Source organism: Rhamphochromis sp. 'chilingali', assembly GCF_963969265.1.
Source record: "Rhamphochromis sp. 'chilingali' genome assembly, chromosome: 4".
Taxonomy (NCBI): domain Eukaryota; kingdom Metazoa; phylum Chordata; class Actinopteri; order Cichliformes; family Cichlidae; genus Rhamphochromis; species Rhamphochromis sp. 'chilingali'.
The window spans coordinates 20541259-20566311 of record NC_137948.1 but is presented as its reverse complement, the minus strand read 5'-3'; the positions used below and the strand labels follow the sequence as shown (position 1 = coordinate 20566311).

Sequence of the window (25053 nt, the reverse complement as noted above, 5' to 3'; positions counted from 1 at the left end):
TTTGAACGTTGCGTGAGCTTGGTTGTCGCTTGCCCCATTTACTCACAACTTCCTCTATTACGTTAAATCCAATAATGGGCAGTTGTGCAACATTGGGGTCACTGGATACAAGCATTGGGACTAGAAGACAATTTTCAGGGTTACAGTCCAAATAGAATTCTGTCTCTACCCACCCATCATATGGGATTTCACTACCATTAGCTGCTAAAGCCACTAGAGGTTCTGTTCCCAACAGCTCAGCAAGTGGCCTGACAGTGCTGTGTGGTAGGTGTTCTCGCCATTCATTGTTAATCAGACTTGCCTGAGCTCCAGTGTCCCACAGGGCCTCTACTGGTACCTTATCTAGGTGGCACTGAACTGTGCATCTTTTCCCAATGAGACTGATGAGCTTGGTTTGCCGTTGTGAGGGTATATAACCATTAGATGTATCACTTGTCAATTTGTTGCTGTTTGGCTCTTTTGGGCCAGTTTCAGTGCGTGTGGAATCATTTTGTGGTGCTTGTTGATGCGAGGTGTTTTGCACATAGACAGGATCTACCTGGGACCTGGGTGATGAGTGGGCTACTGTGGGTCCCGGCTCAGTAGCCCCCTCCCGTTTCCCTGGGTGATCCTAGCCTGCCTGCACCCTCGGGAAAGGTGACCCTCCTGACCACAGCGGTAGCAGTGTCTACACAGATCACCAAGCTGAGCCTCTCTGCACATTTGGCAACCTCTAGCACGTCTTGTTGTAGGAGAGAACCGACTGTCCATACTTGACCTTACTTTTGTTGCTTCCAAAGTCTCATTAAACATTTTCTTTACTTCAAGCACATCAGCTTTCAGGCCTTCAATCAGCTTAGCTGTCTCTGAATCCAGGCCCTTATTCTGTCCTTGCTTTTTCTTTGTGGCACCTCCTTCACCCCCCTTTGTCTGAGTTTCATCCTTTCTGTCTGGTTCACTGTTCAAAGGTGGCTGAGTGTGGTTGTGCTGTGACTCTGCGTGTACCTCATTTATCCTTGGTGTTTTTACTGTAGTATTTCTCCTCAGTTTATTTTGTCGCTCTAATTCAAGGCTGGCTGCTTCATTTATCTTCTCAATTAGAACCTCATCTGTTACTTGGTAGTTGCTAAGATAAGGCTTTAACTGAAACTTCACGGCTTCACTGAGGAGGCCAGTCTCTAATGAGCGCAGGAACTTGCGCTGAATTAAGTCTGGGCTGAACTGCTCCCCTTCATCGTCATCACCAGACTTCCAGAGCAATTTCTCTCTGAGTTCTATTGCCCTGAACAGAAAGCACTGAGCAGATTCTTTGGGGTCTTGAGATATGCTCATGAGTTGATGAAGCAGGTCAGCTGACGAGTCTACTTTGTAATGTCCCCGTAATATAGTTCTTAGTGTGGGAAGTGTGAGGTCACGCTTCACTTCCAGCAAGTCTCGAAGGTGAAGGCCAGGGCTTACTGCCTTAATCACAGCTTCAATGATTTCAGTCTCTGAGTAGCCTTTCTTAAGCCCGGAATCAATTTGGTTGGTCAAGCTAGTGAAAGATAACTTGTCTTTTTGTCCTGCTTCCCCGATCTGACCCCAGATCCGAAAGTCTTTTCTCAGAGTCACTTCTGGTGTAGTAAAGGGTGCAGGCTGACTTACTTGTTTTTCACTTATCCCAGCTGCACCTCTAAACTCGGTCCCCAACGCTTCAATTTTTTCTTCCAGAACACGTCGTGCTTCTGCTTGAGCTTGTTGGAGCTGACTGTACTCTTGTTTCAGTCTTTCTATCTCACTGAGCTCTGCTCGTTGTATCTCCACTTCAGCTACAGGATGTTCTTGTAATGACTGTATGAATGACTGGAGATCACGGATGAACTGCTGAAACACTTCAGATTCCTCTGTTTTTTCAATCTCATCCAGAGTACTTTCTGCCAGCCGAATCAGAGCACGTCGGGACTGTCCTTTAAAACCCACCCCTGCTGGTTCGCTGCACTTAAGATGCTGGCATACCTTGGTGAGTTCGGGTTTCCCAAGTGTCCACAAGGCTGTGCTGATCTCATCCTGTAGTTGTTCCATCTTTACCAGATGTTGATTTAATGTGTTCTAGGTTCTTGTCTGGAGCAGGAAATATGCTCCTGGCTGGCTCGCCAAATTATGTTACACACTGAAGGACGACAGGGTTCATTCAGGTGCACATGAAGATTTATTGCGCTGAAACACAGCAAAACAATTCAGTGTTACTGGCGGCTTCCATTGTAATAACTGGCCTGCGTTACTTTTGTGGCATTACGTGTAATGGCCACGTATTAATCAGCCCTTAACACACAGAGAAAATGACCAGCAACAATAGACAACATAACATGTACTGGCTGGTCTATCTCCTATAACTTTAACTGAAACCAGCTAATAGTTTCCTTTCACCTTACTGATGGGACAACACGGTTACAGAGATTAATGCAGGAGGCTAACATGACTTAGCTAACGCACAAATGTTACTAGCCTTACCCACAGATAACGTGAAACAACTCCCTTATTCGCTCACATTAAACACCATATAAACAAGAATTACACTCCAAACATGTTAAATAAGCATCAACTTTACATAAATGTATGTAGTTCTCGTATATTGCTCTCACCTGAAACACAGCAAAACAATTCAGTGTTACTGGCGGCTTCCATTGTAATAACTGGCCTGCGTTACTTTTGTGAAGGATTATTTTGCCAGTTACCCGTTTGGCTGAGCCGCCACTGCCACCTACTGGCGAAACTAAATATCGCCCTAACATCACATCAGGTGGGAGCAAATGAGCTTTTCGCTCTGTGTTATGATGCAAACTATTGTCACAACAAATAGCAAAAAATGATGATGGGGGGTGGGCACGAACACATAAGGAACACATCTGAGACTTGTTCTTAATGCGCAAAATACTCAGGGCGCCACACCATACTTAAGGCATCCATAGCCCACTTGGGTCTGTATGCTTTAGGTGGGCAAAGTGAACCTCTGTAAATGTCCACGTGCCTTTAGTTTTGTTGTAATCATGACAAATAGTCCGCAGTAACACTACACTACAAGGCCCTCACTATGCATTTGTTCTCCAAACAGACTCTTAAGAGGAAGGAGTTGAAATAAACATGTTAGAGGATAAAGTTGTGGCTTAATCATAACAAGGACACACACTACTTAGAGCATTCTTGATTGAAAATAATGAGGAAAAACTGGAACAGCACAGATGGTAGATGTTTAATTTGTAGTAAAGAGAGCAAACGTCCGTATCAGATTTGATTGATGATGCACCTGATTAAAGACCTGTGACTGTTAAAATTAAGGTAGGTAAAGCTTCATTAATAGCTGCCTTTGTATATACACAGAAAGGTTTTGAGCTGAAAGGACTTCAGCCTAATTTTCGCCTGACGTTTAGCAGTTGTAGATTCAAGAGTCAAGAACTTGGTTTAGCAGTTATTTGAAAATGCGTCACTTACATTTTATCACTGAACTAGAGATTTTGTTATATTTAGGTTGCAGAAATGCAAGTAAACAGTCCCACACATTTAGCGTGGAGGGCCTCAGCTCTGAGTAGCGAGTGTTTCAACAGAGAGTAGAGAAGCTTGGGGTGCATGTGCGAGTGTGTGTAGGAGTGAAAGGTGTGTATGTGTGTGTCTGTCTGTAAGAGTAATTGTGGTGCTCTGCAGTCTGCTGGAGCTCTTGGCCCATCCCCCACCCCTGCTGGCTGGTTATTGAGCTCTACTGCTATGCTTCAGCTGGCTCTCATACACATAAACACTCACGCACAGAGGAAGCAGCAGCTTAAAGAGAGATATCGTAGCTGTAAAAAGTCATTGGATTGATAAGACTGGTGTGAAGATAAGCTTGAGAAGCCAGTGTTTCATTTTACTGAGAAATAAAAAGGTCCTCAACTGAAGTTTATGTTTGTGTTGTGTGATAATCCAAAGGGCAACGACAACATCAACACCGATGAGTGCTGGAAAGCTGCCACTTTCTACTCAAGTTGTCTTTTTATATTAGTCATTTAACTCTTTATAACCCACAGCATTGGTACCTCTTGTCATTGGTACCTCTGTTTCCTTAAATGTTCGAAGATAATGATGCCGTGCATCAATAATTTGGTCTTTCTTGTTTTAAAGCCCGTCCCAATTTCTATATTTGCTAGCCTGCTGAGCAGGTTGCTGATGTGGTGGTCCATATTATTATCCAGCTGCTTTGCTAAAGAAGACATCATCTCTGGGTTAGATGTAGTCCAGGGTCACCGTCTTGGAGCTCGGCTTTGTTGGGCTCCAGAGCAAAACAATGACTACCTTTATCAGCTGCAATCCAAGACAGTGGAGTTGTTGTTCATTTGCAGGTGTAGCTGGTCTAGTGGTCAGCCATACATCACAAAGTACATTGCAAATGTTTGTAGAGGAGAAACTCATAAATGGATAAGGAAAACGTGTGCCTCTCATGGCAGTACCTGTCTTATGTCATACAGATGAAAAGTAACCTGTCTGCTCTCTCTGGTGGATGTTTTGGTGAGACTGCTTTTCTATTAAGGGGATTAATTACATTACAATTGCATTGTATGTAAAGGCCATTCAGCAATTTTTGTAGAACTTCTTAGGGCGCATTCCCCATTGGCTTAGAGATGTTGCTGTTAGCCAGAAGGTCTGTAGTAGAAGGTTTGGGTAAGATGTAGCTCACCTCATACTTTTTACATACCTTTTTTTTCTATGACAAAAACACTGGAAACACAAGCAACTATATTTTGTATTTTGTATTGAAACATTGAAATATTCCACTTGCTTTATTTTTTTTAAATGCATGCATCCACCATTTCAACCTCCACCCTTGTCTCTCTGTTTAACAGATGGTGGTGAAGACATACATGGACATGGATCAAGACTCAGAAGAGGAAAAGCAGCAATACCTCGGCCTGGCACTCCACCTTGCATCAGAGTTCTTCCTTAGGAACCCCAATAAAGATGTTCGGCTACTAGTGGCCTGCTGCCTGGCTGATATCTTCAGGATCTATGCCCCTGAGGCTCCCTATACCTCCCATGATAAACTCAAGGTTAGATACCAACCTTGGACTGAACACTGTCTTCAAGGGAGTCTTATAGTAGTCCAGATTTTTGATGATTAGACAAGTTGAAATGACAGCTGTCATCAAATTTATGGACTAAATCAAAATATTGACTTTTGTTCACTTATTGGCCTGTTTCCTGGCTAATAGTTGAGTGTGTTTGATTGCTAGTTTATGGTGAACCAAAATGACCCTGAAATGTGCGTCTACTGTGATCTCATGCACACACGCAGGGTCATATTGGTTTGCCGGGGTGTGGCTAATGTTAAAACTGTTAGCGTCAGTGGCTTTCTTTCCTGATGGGTTAACACCTGCACCACATGCGGTTACACATTGCCCTTACTAGTGAGGGACCAAAGCTTAATCTCTAAGTTTAGTAATTGTGCATACCCCTTTAAAAATGTGCTCAGATCTTATTGAGTCCATTAATATCATTTTACATCAAAAGTAGAGCTGGGCGATATGAGATTTTTTCATATCACGATATGTTTTTTTCATTTCAGGCGATAACGATATCTATCACGATATAAGCCAAATAACTATATTTGTAAGATTTAAATGTGCCGTTGCTCACAAGTAAAATGTGAAATAATCAGCAGCTTGTTTTGATTTAAATATTTATTTCCCATAATAAGTTCAACAGGGTAGATGTACTTAAGGAACATGAGACTTTTTCAGATAAATAAAGACAAATATTGCAAACTACACAAAAGGCAGCCGCTAAAGCGTTTAAGTTTCAAAATAGAACAAATGAAACAGACTAAATTGTCAATTCCACTTAGATACAAAATATTAATTCTAAAAATAAATCTTAGTTTGTTTTACAGAAGAACAGACAAAACTAACTTTTGTCAGTATCAAATAAACTGAGAACTAAAAGGAAATTCTCAATCTCTCCTTGTTGTATAGCTTAGGTTTTCAAACAGTTTTAACAGTTACTTTAGTCTGACAAAAGCCGAATGACGAATTAGCGCTTCCAGTCAGAGACTGAGGCTACGTCCACACGTACACGGGTGTTTTTGAAAACGGAGATTTTCCGTTTTCGTTTTAAAAAATAATCCCGTCCACACATAAAGGCAGAAATGAAGGAAAACGCTGCTATGAACATGCCAAAGCAGCAGGTGGCGCTAGATTCCTAACCGTGCAGAAATGTTGGCCAATCAGAAGTCTAGAAGCCTCGGTGGGAAAAAGTAAACAAAGCTGGGGCATAGAAGCAGAACCGAGTCGTATGTGTGGACGGACAGTAACTGTGTGTATATGTAAGCATTTAAACACTGCAGAGTAGAATTAACAGTATTGTAGAAATTCATTTCACCGAAACAATAACGTGGCGCACAGTGTGACGCATGCACCAGTTTATTGTATTTCCAGACTTGCTTTCGGCACAATTTACAGTGCATGCTACTCTGTTTTTTTGTCAGACTTGAAATAGCCGAAATACCTTCACACTACGGAACTTCTATGGCTCTTCCGTTCGACAATCTCTCCGGCATTGGAACCGTCATCTGTTTTCTCTTCGGTCACGCTCGGTTGATTTTTCTAGTCGGCACACTCATTTCCTCCATTACCCACTGCCTGCTTCCCAAACAAACACACGTGCGGCTTGGCACTTGTGCTGTACGTAACAAGTCACGCGACGTGACGCTGCGGCTGTGATTGGTTCGGCTCTGCGCTACTTAGTTTGGATTGGCTGACCAGAGCGGCGAAGTCTATCGCGATAGCTTAATTTCTCTATCGAGTAAAAGTTATATCGCGATACATATCGTTATCGTTCTATCGCCCAGCTCTAATCAAAAGTAAACAAAATTGAGTTGTGAATTAATGGCATGGTTGAATTTGCAGCAAGATTACAGCGTTGACGTCTAGTTCTTTCATTCAAAACCACGGCAAAGTTATTTTACCATGATGCACACCTCAAGTGAATATTGGTTGCAAGCCCTCCATTGATCACCTTTGTCACTACTACTGTGAAACTTGTGTGTACTCAACAGCACTAACTCAATTTCCCAAAATTCCCTAGGACATCTTCCTCTTCATCACTAGACAGTTAAAGGGACTAGAAGACACCAAGAGTCCTCAGTTTAACCGATACTTCTACCTGCTGGAGGTAAGGTGCTAAAGGAGAGATCACTGTTTATGTTTGGAGCTAAAACAGTTTGGGTGACTAACAAAAAAAAAAAGTAATTAATAATTTAATCTGTTTTCATGGAAAATTTCCATTCTCTGTTTCCAGCTACTGAAATAGCAGGATATGTTACTTTGCGTTGTCATATTTAATAGTAAATATTTGATAGTATCATAAGCTTTTAACCATACACAGTCAGTGTGTTCATGGATTTTAGTTCAAGGTAAAGTACGTGGTAATAGTATTAACTGCTAAAAAAAAACAGTAACATTTATGGCTTTGTTGTTTTCTATAGAACCTGGCTTGGGTGAAGTCGTACAACATTTGCTTTGAGCTGGAGGACTGCAATGAGATCTTCATCCAGCTTTTCAAAACACTCTTCTCTGTTATCAAGTAAAGACTTTTGTTATTGCTCGAGTCTGTCAAACTCTTTTTACACCAGAGTTTAAAATATGTAACTTGAAGGAAAACCGATAGATGTGATTTATTTTAGCATAAAGACATGTATGCTTTTAGATTTTACTACTAAATGGGATTATAATAAACACTGTATCAATTGTTTATAGTTAGTTTTTGATTATCATTATTATTGTTTTTATTTTTGTTTGTTTAATTATTCCTCCTGTTATTACACTGAAAGGATTTCTGTCTTTCTTCCTTCATAGTAACAGCCATAACCACAAGGTACAGATGCACATGTTGGATCTGATGAGTTCTATCATCATGGAGGGAGATGGTGTCACACAGGAGCTGCTGGACACCATCCTCATTAATCTCATCCCTGCACACAAGGTAAACAGCAAATAACATAGCAATGTACAATATAAAATCAAAAGAATAATACACTTCACCGGATTTAATTTTCATTTTTCACCTTCTTTGGAACAGAATCTGAACAAGCAAGCATATGATCTTGCTAAGACTCTGCTGAAGAGGACTGTCCAGACCATCGAGACATGTATTGCAAATGTGCGTAGCGTCCTGCACTCAGTTGCATATTTTAATGTTTTACTTGCACCTTCTCCCTTGTATTTGGTTCGTTTAAATTTCAGTGTCTCTAACGTTTTGTTTTTTTTAATCTAATGCAGTGTTTTATTTTTCATCTTTAGTTCTTCAATCAGGTTTTAGTGATGGGCAAGTCATCAGTCAGCGATTTATCAGAGCACGTCTTTGACCTCATCCAGGAACTGTTTGCCATTGATCCTATGCTGCTTACCTCTGTCATGCCACAGCTGGAGTTCAAGCTTAAGGTGAAGACAACAATCACAAAACAGACTTTAACCCTGTTGTTGATTAACAGTATGCATTTTTAATATTATTTAACCTTTGTGGTGTTGGTGTTTAATGGGTTGTCAACTTACTGAAGGTTAAAGGAAAAGCGGAGGACTGTATTTGACTAATCTAGATTCATCTTAATGAGATTTGTTTTTGTTTTTTAAGTAGCATAAATCTTTTTCTGGCTCCAGAAGGGGCCTGTGCAGAATGTAATTCATTACCTTCATGTCCCTTGAGGAGTGCAGGCTAATGGTTTGAATTAGATTTAGAAAGAAGTGAGCTTACAGACCTCTGTTGGCCACTCAGTTCTGCTTGAGGCTAGTGGCCAAGGCTTTGTTTGCTTCCTCTAATATAACGTGGCAGAATCTTCATATGAAAATATCGATAATTTCATTAAACCTGGTTTTCAGAACACATAAGGAGGCATGAAATAAATAATATTAAAGTATTTCTTTGCATAAACCTTTTCTCTCTTACTGACCGTTGTGAGTTCAGCAATTTTACATATCAATGCAGCCATTTGTGACTCTCTTTGGGAGTACTTATGTTCACAATTTGGCAGCTGGTACCTTTATTTTATCCTGTTCATTTTCCTTAAAAATCGTCCGTGGTGGGCGTCCGTGGTTCAGGGGGTTGGGAAGCTCATCTTGTAACTGGAAGGTTGCCAGTTCGATCCCCAGCTCTGTCTTTCCTGGTCGTTGTGTCCTTGGGCAAGACACTTCACCTACCGCCTACTGGTGTTGGCCAGAGGGGCCGATGGTGCGATATGGCAGCCTCGCTTCTGTCAGTCTGCCCCAGGGCAGCTGTGGCTACAACTGTAGCTGCCTCCACCAGTGTGTGAATGCGAGAGAGAATGAATAGTGGCATTGTAAAGCGCTTTGGGTGCCTAGAAAAGCGCTATATAAATGCAATCCATTATTATTATTATTATTATTATTATTATTATTAAAAATCATCCATCCATCCATTTTCTTCTGCTTATCTGGGGCAAATTGCAGGAGCATCAGCCTAAGCAGAGAAGCCCAGACCTCCCTCTCCCCAGCCACCTCTCGTTTATCTGGGGGAACACACAGATGTTGCCAGACATGTTGAGAGATATCTCTCCAGCATGTCCTGGGCCACCTCCCGGTGGGACATATCCAAAACACCTCACCTGGGAGGCATCCTTGTTAAACCTTAACTGACTCCTTTCAATGTGGATGTCTCAAATAACTGAACTCATCACCCTAAGGGAGAGGCCAGCCACCCTTCAGCGAAAGCTGATTTCCGTCGCTTGCTCTGTGATCTTGTTCTTTAGAACAAGAAATCTTCATCATAAAATATGACCTGCTTTAATATATTTCAGTTTGTCATCCAATGAGCTCTGAAAATTTAGCGAGAGCAAGAGTCATGTGGTAGAGCCGATAAACATCAGCCACAGACATCAGTAAACCTCGTCATGTTTGATATCAGTCAGCAAGGCGATATCTGCCAAAACGCACTCTTGGCTGAGATATCAGTGCATCACTGAGGTTTCATCTTGCATCACCACTGAGTAATGACTCGTCTGTTATCTTTCATTCACTTTTCCTTTTCTTAGTTAGATGCTCAGTTGTTTTGTTTGTCACGCAGATGTTTTTGAAGACCAGCTTTTCTTGTATGAAGTCGTTTTTGGTCATGACATGACTCTTTGAGTGCCCAGTACCTTTACACCATCACAGTAAGCCACCTCTGTATTGAGTCTGCCGTCATAACTGAGCCGTTTCTGTAGATACTGTTAGAATGAGTGACCAACAAGTGGGAAAAAAAAATTCATACTTTAAAATAAAACTGTCTTCAAGGGAGTGGCTGAAACACACGCGCTGCTCTGTGTGTGCAGCAGTATGTGAAATGGGTCTGAGCACAAGATATGAACAGTATTAATAACAGCTTCAAGATAAAAGCTGCAGCCGGTATTAAAAATAAGTGTGTGTGTGTGTTGTGTTTGCAGAGCAATGATGGTGAGGAGCGTCTTGCTGTTGTACGGTTGCTGGCAAAGTTGTTCGGGGCCAAAGACTCTGAGCTGGCCTCGCAGAACAGACCGCTGTGGCAGTGCTTCCTAGGACGGTGGGTGACGTCAACACAGACATGAAGTAATGTTTTAAGCTGCCTCGATTCAGTCACGAGAGACACAGAAACGTGTAAAGAGATGGCATTATTGCAAAAATGTAATTTTTATTACAATTATATTAGTTAAGGAGAAGTTATGTAGAGAGAAGTGAATTTACTTCCATCATCTTATGATTTATCTATAAATTGGATCTGTAGTGTTTTAGTTGGGAACTGGTCTATCCATTTAGCACAATGGGGGAAAAGGGAAAGTTTCCTGGCTCCAAAAAGAGCTCAGATTAATGGAGAATTGGTGAACAGTGTAAAGTGTGACCTCAGCTCACCTATCAGTAAAATGTGTACAGATTTGTCCTGCTAGTTGGGTTTCCCACAGATTTGGATCCTATTCATGGTGTTGACAGGTGAGGGTTGGGGTGATGGGGTTATCTGTGCATGTGTGTATGCAAGCCACATGTTTTGGTAGTTAATTTTGAAGTATAATAATTAAGGTCAAAGGACAGCAAATGTTTCCCACACTCAGTGGACTTCACCCGGTAATGGAAAGTCCTTGTTCTGCTCTCCAATCTTGGGTCGTTTGGTGTTGCGGTGAATGCAAAAATGCTCTACCTGGTTCTGGTTACAGCAGCTGTCCAGAGCAGAACAAAGATCCCTTCATTTAAGGAGTCCTGTAAGGAGGTGGACTCAGCTCTCTATTTAGAGGCAGCTGAATAAAGGTTCTTTTTCTAACTTCGCTCTGTGTTTCACTATGGGAATCGTGACTTCCGTAGTTGGTCACACCAAGGCGATTCCCACAGTGAAACACCTGACTCTGTTATCAAAGAACCAGGAATTAAGTAACCCAACGTTCTAGTTTGAGCTTGCAGTAAGTCCAAGACTGTGGGGTTGAAGCACATCAAGCAGGACGTAGTCATCTTTGGTGATCTAACCGAACGATAGTGAGGACCACCACAAGAGCAACTTGGCCAGTGAGTCAGACAGCAGAGAAAACACAAGGCAGGAAGGGCACAGGCTCACTAATAAGCAGTGACTAACCTTTAAAAATAATAGCGAGGGGATTTTCCTCTAGTACTTTTATTGCAGAGAGGGCGTTTTCTGTGTAAAAACTTAAAGAAGAAAAGAAATGCTTAAAATAAGTGGCCAATTATTCTTTGGTGCCTGTGAGACCTGTCTATGTAAAGTCTGTGTGGGGAAACAGTGTAGGCCTCATCAGTCTTATTTACTAAGTTTTACTGAGGCACTTTTTCTTTTACCTACAAAGTTTAATGCCTAATTAAATTAATTATGTGTAACTGTATTTTGGTTTCCAGGTTCAATGACATCCATGTACCAGTCAGGCTAGAGTGTGTAAAGTTTGCCAGCCACTGCCTCATGAACCACCCAGACTTGGCAAAAGACCTGACAGGTTTGCTTTGTTTTTTTGTGTTTGGGAGTTTTTCCACTTTCAGTCTTAACCTGCTGTTTTTCATCTTGATTTAACAGAAATATTCTTGCTTATCTTTATTATTCTTTATTCCCTCAGAGTATTTGAAGGTGCGTTCCCACGACCCAGAGGAAGCCATTCGTCATGATGTCATCGTCACCATCATTAATGCTGGGAAAAAAGACCTCAACTTGGTCAATGACCAGCTGTTAGGCTTTGTACGGGAAAGGACCTTAGACAAGAGGGTAAGATAAATATTTGTAGTACAGATATTGTAACGGGGATGTGTTACATTAGAACTAGTGACGTGTGGGTTTATTGGCTTGTCACTTAACGTTGTCATGGCAACAATAGTGTAATTTTAGTGCCATCATCAGTAGTTATTGACCTTATGAAGTGAATTATGTATAACATATAACAGTGTTCATAAAAGAGATGAAATTTCCCTGAATGCAACATAATTTCTTTATCAAACAAGAAATAATATAATGTACTTCCAAAATCTTAATTACATTTTTTTCATCTTTAATCTTTTTCTCTTCCCTTTTCCTCCCTCTTGCTGCAGTGGCGTGTGCGTAAGGAGGCCATGATGGGCCTGGCTCAGCTTTACAAGAAATACTGTCTGCACCACGAGGCTGGAAAAGAGTCTGCCCAAAAGATCAGCTGGATCAAAGACAAACTGCTGCACATCTACTACCAGAACAGCATCGACGACAAGTGAGAACATGCAGGCTTTACAAATTGGACTAATGATTTACTGCTGCTAAGAATCAAATTCACAAAACCCAAGAGGTTTACTTTTTATTTTCTATTGTTTGTTTTGTTTATATTTCATTTGCATTTTAAAAGGCAAAAGCGAATCTGCGAGGGCAAAAAAGTAAAAGTACTGAAGTTATTTTGTTTTTCATTTTTAGGAAAAGAAACAGTGCGGATAAGTTTTAGATTCAATTAATTGATAATTGTGTTAGGACTGAGGTGAAATATTTGAGCATTTGTACCTTGTGACCTGCAGACCAGCCTTAGCAGCAACTCCGGTAATCAGAAATGAGGCTGACAGACCAATTCAGTGCACCACTTTACAGCACCAGGTCTTTGCTGCAGGCTAAGAGGACTGATGTGTTTTAAAGGAACTGTTTTCCTACAGTGTTTTTGATAATGAGTTTTTCTCCTGGATTAATGTTGCGGAATAAGGCTAGTTGTCCACTACTGGGTAGTGTTTAAAGCAGAGAAGGCCTTTAAACTTTCACCCTAGCTGATTTATTGATTTTTCTGTGTTTTCAAACAATTCTTCCTTCCTTTCCTGCAGATTATTAGTTGAGAAGATCTTTGCCCAGTACATGGTCCCTCACAATCTTGATACAGAGGAGAAGATGAAATGCCTCTACTACCTGTATGCCTGCCTGGACACGAACGCTGTCAAGTCAGTAAACCCACACTAATGACACCATCAAATCATCATAGATACGTACAAATGAAAAATGACCAGTATATTTTTATATTACACACACCATAAAACTGCCTGGATTATTCTTTACACATGTATGCGTCCCGTAGAGTCTGTGTGACATAAATTTCATCATCTTGCGGTAACCGTAAGGGTCTTTGCGGATGTCTGTGTGCCTGTCTGGTTTTTGTTTTTTGTGGCGGCGTGGACTTGTCTGCAGATAATTTGTTTTACAATGCACAACTTACAAATGTGCCCCAGGCGGCAGACAAGTGGACTTCAAAGAAGCATAACAAGACTGAATACTTTTTTCTCTCTTGGTGTAATTAATTTTTGCTTTCAGGGCCCTGAATGAGATGTGGAAGTGTCAGAACATGCTCAGAGGCCTCGTCAAGGAGCTGCTTGACCTCCACAAGCTGCCAGTGGTACATTTATGCAAACACACGCACTGATCACCTGTTCCTCCTATTCTTTAAAACTATAACCTGGTTCTTTTTCTCTCTCTCCCTTTCTCTTAGTCTGAGGCCAACAACACAGCAATGTTTGGGAAGTTGATGAGTATTGCCAGTAAGTTGCATACACACAAACACTAGACAGGTCCTTGTTCTTTAAGGCCAGCTTCTCTTTAAATCGTCTTTCTTTGATTGGTTGCCCCTCATAAGCACGGTTTGAGCAGCAAGTGGGTTATTTGTCCTCACACTAATAACCTACCTCCTGGCTGTAGCTTACCAGGTCATCTTCTAATTGGAAGGTTGGTAGTTTGATCACTGGCGGCTTCAGCCTGTATCCTTGGGCAAGATACTGAACCCCAAGTTCCTCTGTGATGCTTTCATTAGGGTGTTAATGGGTGAGTGATGCATGTTGTATAAAGTGCTTAAAGTGCTCAGGTAAAGGAGAAAAGCACCATATACGAACCAGTTCATTTACCATTTACTCACAGCCGGAGATGTGTTCACATTAAAGACAGGCTCTCTCTTTTACATCACACAGAGCCAAGACTAGAGAAACTGTCAGAAACTAGACGAGTGTTTAAAGCAGTTTGAAACCTGAGCTTTTTACCCTGATTATTTGCATTTTTTTTATTTGAAACTTTGGCCCAGTATTAGTCCTAGTATCCACCATTGAAACAGTGTGTATTTGTGTATATATAGCACAATATCACTATTCTTTAAATAAATGCAAATAGTGTTGTCATGGTTGCTTAATATGTCCAAGCGTGTTGTTCACAAATCATGGGGTCAATATTTGTCTCTCGGCCACACCAGTCCTCATGTCAAGGTGTCATTGTTGCAGTCTGTGGGTATATGATGGATAATCCAGTGGGTCAGCTTGAATTCTTTAGGTGCATAACTTACCGCCTATTATAACTCTGCCTTGTGTTTTCAGAGAACCTCCCAGATGCTGGGAAAGCTCAGGACTTCATGAAGAAGTTCAATCAGGTACTCGGTGAGGATGAGAAGCTCCGAGTTCAGCTGGAGATGCTCATCAGTCCGACGTGCTCCTGCAAACAAGCTGAGATTTGTGTGGTGAGATGACATGTTTGATGCCTCCTCTCTTTAATGGTTTGGTCCCTAATTTCAGTGCTGTTAGTTTGAATGTATCAGACCAAAAGCACGAAATAACCAAAACAACTTTATTTTTCAATTAAAGGTCCAGTCAGTCAAAGAAAATGCAGATTTCTGTGACAGATTTCAGTCTTGAACTGTGATAGAGAGCAAAATAACTGCTAGGTTTACTTTTTCCCCTCTTAACCAGAGTTTTAATAATACATGACTTGCTGTGAATGTGCATGCATAATAACATGCACAGAATGACAAGTATTAAGATGTTATGATGCTGTTTATACTCTCTGCAGAGGGAAATCACTCGGAAGTTGACGTTCCCCAAACAGCCCACTAACCCGTTCCTGGAGATGGTGAAGTTCCTGTTGGAGCGTATTGCTCCTGTTCACATCGACTCTGAAGCCATCAGGTCAGAAAAATTCACATGTGAATAGGGGTGGGTTTTTATAATCGATTCATCGATTAAAATCGATTCTGGCTTGGATAACGTAAAATCGATTCATTAAAATCCTGAATCGATTTTTTAATATAAATTTATTTTGTCCGAAATGCCAGAATCTCTGGTGACATCTCACAAAATTTCAAGAACCACCAAACAGTAAATGAGAGCAGGTACAGGGATTCTGCACATAGACTTAAACACACAGCGCGACCCGCGGATCAGAATCAGTTAGCTGTCGCCTTTCTCACAGTCGGGGCTGAAAGCCGACAGCTCGCTGATCCGGGTCCGCGCTTTGTGTTCACGCCCTTTATGCGCTGATTCTAAAGCTGTTAGTTTGATCTCTCTCCAAACAATATTGACCGAACCAGCAGCAAAAGAAGATCCAAACGCTTCACATAAACATCGTCATGAATTCACTCTTTTACTGTTTTGCTTCCATTGCAATGCGCAGCTCTCTCTCGCTCTCCCTCCCCCCCCCTCTCTCTCTCGAACAGTTTCCCTTTCTTCATTATTCGCTTGCTTGTTACACAAGTCTACTGTTGCTTACAGCGCTGTCGGCCGCTGTTTTTTTCCCTTTTACAGTCTTCTGAAAAGAAAACCTCATTTCTGCTGTTCAATACTGAACAAATTGAAACTTTTTAAAATTATTCAAAATGCAAAATGCTTAGCCGTGTCTCTAATAAAACCGCTGTAACGTCAGAGGTAATGTTGATTAATTAATGGTTTTCTTTCGTTTTTGATGTACTGCAGAATATTTTTATAAAATCCCAGGCCAGGAAAATCACCTGCATGTTTTTCTGTGTTTTATCTTCAGCTACTTTGACACAAAGGCATCTGCTGTGATGCTCACACCTTGGATAAAGTCTTGAGAGTGTCAGCTTCCTTTTTATAGATACAAAAATATGTAAATGTCCTGATCTGAATTATATCTCTGACTGTCAAAATTTCCCAGATTTAAATCGAATCGAATCGAATCGAATTAAATCGAATCGTGGATCGAATCGATTCGGGACCTTGTGAATCGGAATTGAATCGATTCTAGAAATCAGTGACGATACCCAGCCCTACATGTGAACACTGATGGAACAGACTCAAAACAGAGCTAAGATGTTAACATGTGTTTAAGTTTAAACTCTGATTCCAGTAAACTGGATCACAGTAAACCAGTGTGTTTTTGTATAGTCTCCAAAACAGGTAGTTGTATGACTAGCAGTGTGTCTCTTCCCCTCACTCAGACTGCTTCATGCCCTAGCTTTGTCTCTGTCATTGTGTAACACTTTACCATAGACAGACTTTCCTCATTCACTGAGACACCTAGTGGCGATAAGGTGTAACTGCAGGCCTCTGGCAGGGCATAAGTTTAACCCTTTCTTCATTGTGGAAAAACACCATTCTGAATAAACACATGTACTGAATGACTTTTACTTCTCATGCTTTGCAGTCTAACAGTTTCTACTCAACCCTTTTTACTTCCTGAAGCTGTAACCAAACAAATTTGGACATAAATTTGCTTAATATAGGAGTAGTAATAATCTGTGTTTCATCTTTTACTTTAGTGCTCTGGTAAAGCTGTTGAACAAGTCTATTGAGGGCACAGCTGATGATGATGAGGAAGGTGTTACCCCTGATACAGCCATCCGCTCAGGACTGGAGCTACTCAAGGTACATGCTGTCACCAAAGTGTACTGAAATCAAATTGTCAGCACACAATAATAAGAAGAACAAAATACCTGTATGATGCTGCTTAGAAAACATTTCCTTCTCTGTTTCCAGGTTCTGTCTTTCACCCACCCCACCGCATTTCACTCGGCAGAGACCTACGAGTCTCTGCTCCAGTGTTTGAAGATGGAGGATGACAAAGTTGCAGAGGCAGCCATCCAGATTTTCAGAAACACTGGGCAGAAGATCGAGACGGAATTACAGCAGATAAGATCGTAAGTGACATAAATTTACAGAGACGTAAATGCGCCAGGAGTCTTTACGTTTCAAGAGATGTGCCTTTACTTTCAATATACTCACTTATCGGTGCTTCACCAATGGTAAATCATTAAATAACAGCACTATACATTTGAAGATGCTAAGTTAGGGGTTAAAACAAATTACAAAATTAGCTGTGTTGGTCTTTAATCGCTTGTTCTTGTTTGTCCATCAGGACTCTGATTCCTATCTTGCATCAGAAGGCCAAGCGGGGCACCCCTCACCAGGCCAAGCAGGCTGTTCACTGTATTCATGCCATCTTCAACAACAAGGAAGTGCAGCTGGCACAGATTTTTGAGGTATTCAATTATTCCACTTGAGCAATCGTATGATTTTACATCACCTCGATTGCATATCAAATATGTGGCTGCTTTATTCAAACATTTTGTCATCTTTCCTTTCTTTGTATTGATGTATTTACACCGTTTGTTTCTTCTTCCAGCCTCTGTCACGTAGTCTGAACGCAGACGTCCCAGAGCAGCTCATCACGCCTCTCGTGTCCTTGGGCCATATCTCCATGCTGGCTCCAGATCAGTTTGCTTCCCCAATGAAATCCATTGTTGCCAACTTCATCGTGAAGGACTTGCTCATGAATGACCGGGTAAGTGAAGACCCCTGTATGTAGGCAAGAAGTGTGTGCGTGCGTGCGTGCGTGTGTGTGTGTGTGTGCATGTGTGTGTGTACGCACGTGCACAAAAAGAAAAAGTGAAAATCTGATTGGCTTGTGCCTTTGTTACTTCAGTCGGTAGGAAACAAGAATGGAAAACTGTGGACCACTGATGAGGAAGTCTCACCGGAAGTTCTTGCTAAGGTAAGAGGTGATTTCAGTTGTAATACAGTCTGTTTGAGGTTCTTCATCAAAACTTTTTGTCTCATTATATTTTAAAAACAGAATCTTTATAACAAGGATCTTTCTCTTTTTAAATTTCTGTTCCCAAAGGTTCAGGCCATCAAACTGCTCGTGCGTTGGTTACTAGGAATGAAGAACAACCAATCCAAGTCAGCGAACTCCACCCTGCGCCTGCTGTCAGCCATGTTGGTCAGCGAAGGAGACCTCACAGAGCAGAAGAAGATCAGGTACCTGGGGCTGGAGGTCCCTTTGCTGAGTGACGGATGTTAAAAGTCATATGTGTGGGAGTGCTTTGGATGGAGACCTTAATTTTTCTTGGCTCATGTTTTGAGGTGACCGGTTGTTTTTTCCTACTCCTGACAGTAAATCGGACATGTCCCGTCTGAGGCTGGCTGCAGGTGGAGCCATTATGAAGTTGGCACAAGAGCCGTGTTACCATGAAATCATCACACCTGAGCAGTTTCAGCTGTGTGGCCTCGTTATCAATGCAAGTCTCACCTTCATATCAGACTTTAGTGCCTCTGTCATCGATGAAAAAGTAAAAAAAAAAAACTTCATATCCACTGACGCGGTTTGTTCCTCCGTGCAGGACGAGTGCTACCAGGTTCGTCAGATCTTTGCACAGAAGTTGCACCTGGCTCTTGTGAAATTGCTGCTGCCCCTCGAATACCTGGCTGTGTTCGCTCTGTGCGCCAAGGACCCGGTGAAGGAGCGCCGCGCACATGCCCGACAGTGCCTCCTCAAAAACATCTCCGTCCGCAGAGAGTACATCAAACAAAACCCCCTCGCTCAGGGTCAGTTCTCTACACCGAAACATCAGTTTTTAATGTGCTCTTTCTTAGATGGCAGTTTAGATGATGAAAGAGGATCGTTTAATCCAAATGTAGTACAAATTGTTACTAATGTCATGTTAATATTAGGCTTTTGAGTCAGTTGGAAAAACAGCTTTTGGAATAAATACTTTAGTCAGATGTTGTTAAGTCACTGCATAATTAAAAAAGCATCAAACAGAAGAGAGAAACATGATGATAATGGTTATTTGTTGGTTTGTTTTTATTACAGCATTCAGAACAGCTTTGTTTTTGTCCTGCCAAAGGTCATTTTACAGTTTTATGTTTGGCTTTTCTAATTCAAACACAGCATCACAGAAAAAGTACCAGTATTGTTGGCTGAGATTTATTGAGATACTTATTCAGGAAGTAACATTTCACCTGGCGTTTTCTTTTTCCCACATTGAAAAAGGGGACATAGAAAGTTACTCACACGCATTAAAATTAGCTATTGTCTCTTTCTCCTCAGAAAAACTTGTCTCTCTTCTTCCTGAGTATGTGGTTCCTTACATGATCCACCTGCTGGCTCATGACCCAGACTTCACAAAACCGCATGAATATGAGCAGCTCAAAGACATCAAAGAGTGAGTGTGTTTTGATTTAGCCTCCTGCTGTGACTGCCTTTCCAAAAATGCTCTTATTTCTAAATTGCTCTTTTGTTCTATTATAAAGTCCAGTGAATACACATAAGTGATGATCGTACAGCTGTGGCATAAAGAATATTTATTGTGTGTGTGTGTGTGTGTGTGTTGTGTGTGTGTGTGTGTGTGTGTGTGTGTGTGTGTGTGTGTGTGTGTGTGTGTGTGTGTGTGTGTTCATATATAGATGCCTGTGGTTCATGCTTGAAGTGCTGATGACCAAGAATGAGAACAACAGTCATGCCTTTCTTAGGAAGATGGTAGAAAATATCAAACAAACCAAGGATGCTCAGTGTCCTGATGATGCAAAGGCCAACGAGGTATGTAATAGTGTTACTACAGTTTTGCATTTTAACATTTAAAAACATTTGACTGGACATCCAGTGTAGTTTATATAATAGAGTTAATACTTTGAATTGCATTTACAGTTTGCCAGTAAACTATAAATTTGAGTCATTCCTGTTCTTTAAAATTACAAAGTAAAATCTTTGGATTCTGCATTATTGGGCAGACAGTGTGTTTAGCAATCGGGCAACTGAATGGCTTTCTTTCATGTTGTGATTACAGAAACTGTACATTGTCTGTGACGTCGCTCTCTTCGTGATCGCCAACAAGAGCACTGCGTGTCACCTGGATTGTCCGAAAGAGCCTGTCTTACCCTCCAAGTTCTTCCTCATACAGGACAAGGTCACACACACACCTTAGCGTTTTCCTAACTGTAACCTAATTGTAACCCTGACACTAAAACCACATTTTGAGTCTTCAAATTCAGGGGAACAGCCCTTATTTTCTCACCATAAAGGCTGTTTGTCCCCACAAGCATAGTAAACTTCCAATTTTTGGTCCCCACAAAGATATGTGTCTCACACACACACACAGGAAAATGGTTAGGGTTGGACACATTTGGTCATCTCAGCTAATCGAGCTGTTTGACTCTGGGGATGGAAAGTGATTCATGCTGGTATAGAGCTGGGAAATTGTGCTTATGTGCAGTTAGGAATCTAAATCATGACCTTATTTATGTTTTGGGTTTACGGTGATCAGTTGTCTTGTTTTTAATTTCTTTCAACAGGACTTCAAAAACGATAAAGAGTATTTGACGGCAGAAATGAGACAAATGCTGCTCACTGGAAAGGTAAATGCACGACACCGAGGCTTGTTACGTTACATTAGGCTTGTTACCCACAGTTTGCCAGTAAACTCTAAATTTGAGTCATGATGTGGAGCTAAGAGGTTTAAAATTTTTTCCATGTTATTCTGAGCACAGAAAGCTGAATTCTCTTTCACTATGTAGCCCAAACCAGCTCCTGTGTTAGGAGCAGTGAACAAGCCTCTGACGGTACCAGGGAGGAGGATCTTCACCAAGACCACCACAGCTTCAGACACAACCAGTAACACCAGCACCAACTCCTCTCCTCTGAGCTCAACAATCAACAAGAACAGGTAAGCACGCAGACACAGATGCTACAGGCGCTCGCTCTTAGACATAAAGTTTCCGGTATCACTGACACTCTCTGCGTCTCGCAGTAACAGCAGCTCTACCATTGAGTCATCAGAGAGCAGAGCACAGGAAAACAATGAGAACCCAGTCATCAAGGCTGAAGAGGTGAAGAAGGTAATCTCACGTGGGAACTACACATTCCTGCGTTTAAGCACTGATTTTACTCAACTGAACTCTTATTGCCGTTTCCCAGGTCGAGCCCAGTCAGAAAGCAGCTCCCGATGCCGGGACAGAAGCGTCGCCTGTCAAACGACGTGGTCGCCCGCCTAAATCAGCTGCTGCTGCTCCAGTAGCAGCTGACAAAGAGGGAGGAGCGGCACCAGTGGGGGGTGGAACCAGCAGAGGCAGGAAAAGGGCAGCTGACCCCAACTCGAACCCGTCTGCAGAGTCAATCAACATCAAGATGTCAAAACAGCAGCAGCAGAATGACGAAGGGACAAAGAGACAGATTGACCTGCAGAGGTGAGGTCTGAGAATGAGAGGAACGTGGTTTGCTGGATTCAGATCTGGTGATCGTGGAGGCCATTTGAGTACAGTGAACTCATTTTCATTAAGCTTTGTGACATGGCCCTTGACCCTGCTGGAAGCAGCCATCAGAGGGTGCTATAATGCTCTGTGTGTACTAAGGAGCCCAGAGTGCTACAAGAAAGTACTCCCCACATGATTACACCACCACCAGCAGCCTGAAACATAATACAAGCCAAGATAGATACTTTCATGGTATTTACACCAAATTCTGACCCCGACCTTCCCAGTGTGGCAGCAGAAATTAAGCCTCAGTTTTGTGCTGTCCAGTATTGGTGACATGTGTGATCTGCAGCCTCAGTTTTCTGTTCTTGGCTCACAGGAGTGGCACCCGGTGTGGTCTTCTCCTGCTATACACCATCTGCTTTAAAGTCAAACTTGTGTGTTTAGAGATGCTCGTCTGCATACCTTGGTTGTAATGAGGTATGCACAGTTATTGCTGCCTTCCTGTCAGCTCACAGCCTTCTGGTTATTCCCCTCTGACCTCTGGCATCAACAAAGTATTTTCTCCCAGAGAACTTTTGTTCGCTGGATATTTTCTGGGATCATTCCCTGTAAATCCCAGTAGATCAGCAGCTTCTAAAATACTCATACCATAGACCATACCATGTTGAATCCCTTGAATCACCTCTCTTCCACTTTTTGATGCTCACTTTAAACCTTAGCAGGTTGTGGTGACCATGTCTGCATTCCCTAAATGGACTGAGTTGCTAACAAGTGATTGACTGATAAGAGATTTGAGTTTATGAGAAACTGAGCATGTGTACCTAGCAAAATGAACGGCAACTTTATACTTAAAATGTCCATTTGCAGCCCTTTTCCACCAATACCTACTTGGCTTAAGTCTATCTCCCTCGGTTTTGGTCATTTTCCATTATCTGAAAGTCCTGTGACATAATTTGTGTGTGACATGAACACAACAATGGAGGATGTGGAAGTGATGGTATACCTGTTTTTGTTTTTGTTGGTTTATGGGGTTCTTTGTGTAGCTATATCCCTCATCACTGGCTTTCAAAATGGCAGTTTTGATTTTTGCAAAGGAGTCACTAATGTGACGCCGCCACCGTACAGTCTGTCGGTGCAGAGAGTGCCTACTCTGATGTAGGAGCTTTAAAAACCCTCCTCTGGGGTAATGAAAATATTCCTGTGGTCTGAAAGTGATTACTGTTCCTACAGGTTTTAGGGGCAACCTGCATTACAAAGTGATCACTACTGAGATGTTGCTCAGAATTGACCTTTTAGTTTTTACAGATGTTTGTACAAGTTGATGAACTCTTGGGGAGATCCCTGATTTAAAGGAACAACCTAAATATTATCTAAGGATTTGTGTACATGTTACGTTGATGATGATGATGATGATGATGATGATGATGATTGCGCCGACACTGACTCAAAACTTCGTCTTTCAGGTAAAGAGGAAACCACTGAAGGTGAAACCAAGACTGTAGAGACTGGGCCAGACTCTTCCTTATATCCTCCCAACCCTGCGTACAAGCTCCTCTGACTCTTACAGCTTTCCTGGATACATTATGGACCTTTCTTAAAACACACACACAGGCACACACACAAACACACACACACTCTAGAAGGTTTTACCTTGTAGTCATGATTTGAAGCTCATTGTATGTAGGTCTTACTCAGAATCATGTTATTTTTTTCCTTTGTGTTTGTTGCTCTTTGCTTCTTTTGTGGAGCCATTTTTAAGAAAAAACAGGATGGATATTTTACAGCCGATTTAATCTGGTTATGATTGTTGCTTATTAAATCCCCTGGGAAAATCCTACTGTACGTCTCTTGACCTCTTCCTCTTTGTGTCTGAGTTGCACAGTATTTTTTTTTTTTTTTTTTCTCATCGGTTTTTTACACAGTTATATTTTGTAAATATGCCTGTGTAACTTTCCACTGAAAACTTTTTGAATATCTAAGTGAAAACAGTTAAAATCTTTGCAGCAGTTGGCTTAAATATGGGAACACCTGATGCGTTTAACAGACGTACCGGCACCAAAATTTTATACACTTTGGTAAGTTTAGGTTTCTAACTTTGGTATGTTTAGGTGCTTTTGCTTGTTTATAGCATCACAAGGCCAGTTAGAAACTTGCAGGTGCTTCTCAAGTGACACCAGTAATGCTTTTAAAGGCCTTTTGATTTATTTCCAGTGCGTGTAAATGGACAAAATTAAGCGGTCAAGCATTTCTGGATACTGTGCTCCCAGCTCTGCTCGCTGCCTCGTGCCCTGGACATGTCAGAGGCTCTGAAAATGAGCTGGGTTTTAATGACTTTTGTTTTCTTTTTTCTTTTTTTTACTTCTGAAGTACGTCACTTTGGATTGCATAAATGATATATAACTATCCAAGTATGTGTTCAGGTTTTTGTTCATCTTTTATGATTGAATATTTTTTGTACTTTTGTCAGTTTTCTGTTGGGTTATTCCTGATTTTTAAGCATCGAGTGAGTGGATGCCATGTGGGTTGTGTTGATGACGGGGACTAAATATGCCTATACTCATGATCATATTTAATTTTTTCCAAAAAGAAAAAAAAAATAAATGCTTTTAGATGTTATGGTGCAGTGCGTTTGTCTCTATGCCTGTGTTTTGGAAGTGCAGATTTCAAAAACAGGTGATTTTTCCACTTTTTTTTCTTTTCTTTTTTTTATTCAAAGAAACATGACACTGTCACAATAAATAACCATGCTTTTTATACTGCGGATGCTTGCTTCCGAGGACAAGGAAAAAAAATAAGTCTCAACCCAAATGGAGAAACTGAGATGCAACAGGCCCCTTTTCTATGCTTGTAATCGTGCAATATTGTACATCATGAGGAAGACTGGGGAGGGTGTCCGTTTTTGTCTTTTTCTTAGAAAATATTCGATCCAGCCATCAATGGTGCACTCTAGTGATAAGATGGCTCTTTATTAAGAACCAAACCCAGCTATTTACAAGTAAGGGAGATGGCGTGTGCATTCTGCCTGCCTATGAACTTCCTTTTTTCCCCCCCATTGTGAGCAAAGACTGCTGCACATTAACTCCATGTTGCAGTGTAATACACTGCTGTGCTGGTAGGGACTGAGCTGGAGGTTAAGCAAAATAATTCCTTTATTAAAAACAGAATGGCCCCTTGTGTGGGGATGCATCTACACCCTTTCTCTAAATGCCAAACATGTTTTTACAGTCCATGTACCTCAAAATCAAAAATATGTGAAAACACTTCCCAGGTCTGCTATTTTACTTCATAGAATAACAGAGGAGTTCCAGCCTCTTTTACTACCTAGAAGACATAGTTCAAAGACGACCTCAGTGAGTGTTTTATTTGGCTGTGTAGTAAAGCATGT

At 41.4% G+C, this 25053-nt stretch overlaps 1 protein-coding gene across 3 annotated transcripts in view; it reads left to right on the top strand.

The window, feature by feature from the left end:
• The window catches only part of pds5a (PDS5 cohesin associated factor A), a 40181-nt gene extending 16676 nt beyond the window's left edge, over positions 1-23505 (top strand). For 2 of the 3 annotated variants that reach the window (XM_080879545.1, XM_080879546.1), the window contains exons 3-33: positions 4830-5033; positions 7066-7152; positions 7466-7563; positions 7836-7962; positions 8059-8139; positions 8280-8420; positions 10415-10530; positions 11841-11935; positions 12053-12198; positions 12519-12670; positions 13260-13373; positions 13741-13822; positions 13916-13964; positions 14784-14923; positions 15253-15368; positions 16958-17063; positions 17175-17335; positions 17554-17677; positions 17821-17979; positions 18121-18189; positions 18319-18455; positions 18592-18715; positions 18818-19022; positions 19528-19642; positions 19884-20016; positions 20264-20383; positions 20769-20831; positions 20991-21139; positions 21224-21311; positions 21391-21659; positions 23132-23505. In XM_080879545.1, the coding sequence (XP_080735671.1) occupies positions 4830-5033; positions 7066-7152; positions 7466-7563; positions 7836-7962; positions 8059-8139; positions 8280-8420; positions 10415-10530; positions 11841-11935; positions 12053-12198; positions 12519-12670; positions 13260-13373; positions 13741-13822; positions 13916-13964; positions 14784-14923; positions 15253-15368; positions 16958-17063; positions 17175-17335; positions 17554-17677; positions 17821-17979; positions 18121-18189; positions 18319-18455; positions 18592-18715; positions 18818-19022; positions 19528-19642; positions 19884-20016; positions 20264-20383; positions 20769-20831; positions 20991-21139; positions 21224-21311; positions 21391-21659; positions 23132-23135 (3774 nt within the window). In that variant the 3' untranslated portion in view covers positions 23136-23505. The remainder of the gene's footprint in view (positions 1-4829; positions 5034-7065; positions 7153-7465; positions 7564-7835; positions 7963-8058; positions 8140-8279; positions 8421-10414; positions 10531-11840; positions 11936-12052; positions 12199-12518; positions 12671-13259; positions 13374-13740; positions 13823-13915; positions 13965-14783; positions 14924-15252; positions 15369-16957; positions 17064-17174; positions 17336-17553; positions 17678-17820; positions 17980-18120; positions 18190-18318; positions 18456-18591; positions 18716-18817; positions 19023-19527; positions 19643-19883; positions 20017-20263; positions 20384-20768; positions 20832-20990; positions 21140-21223; positions 21312-21390; positions 21660-23131) is intronic. The other variant, XM_080879547.1, reaches the window with a different exon arrangement.
• The last annotated feature ends 1548 nt before the right edge of the window (positions 23506-25053 follow it).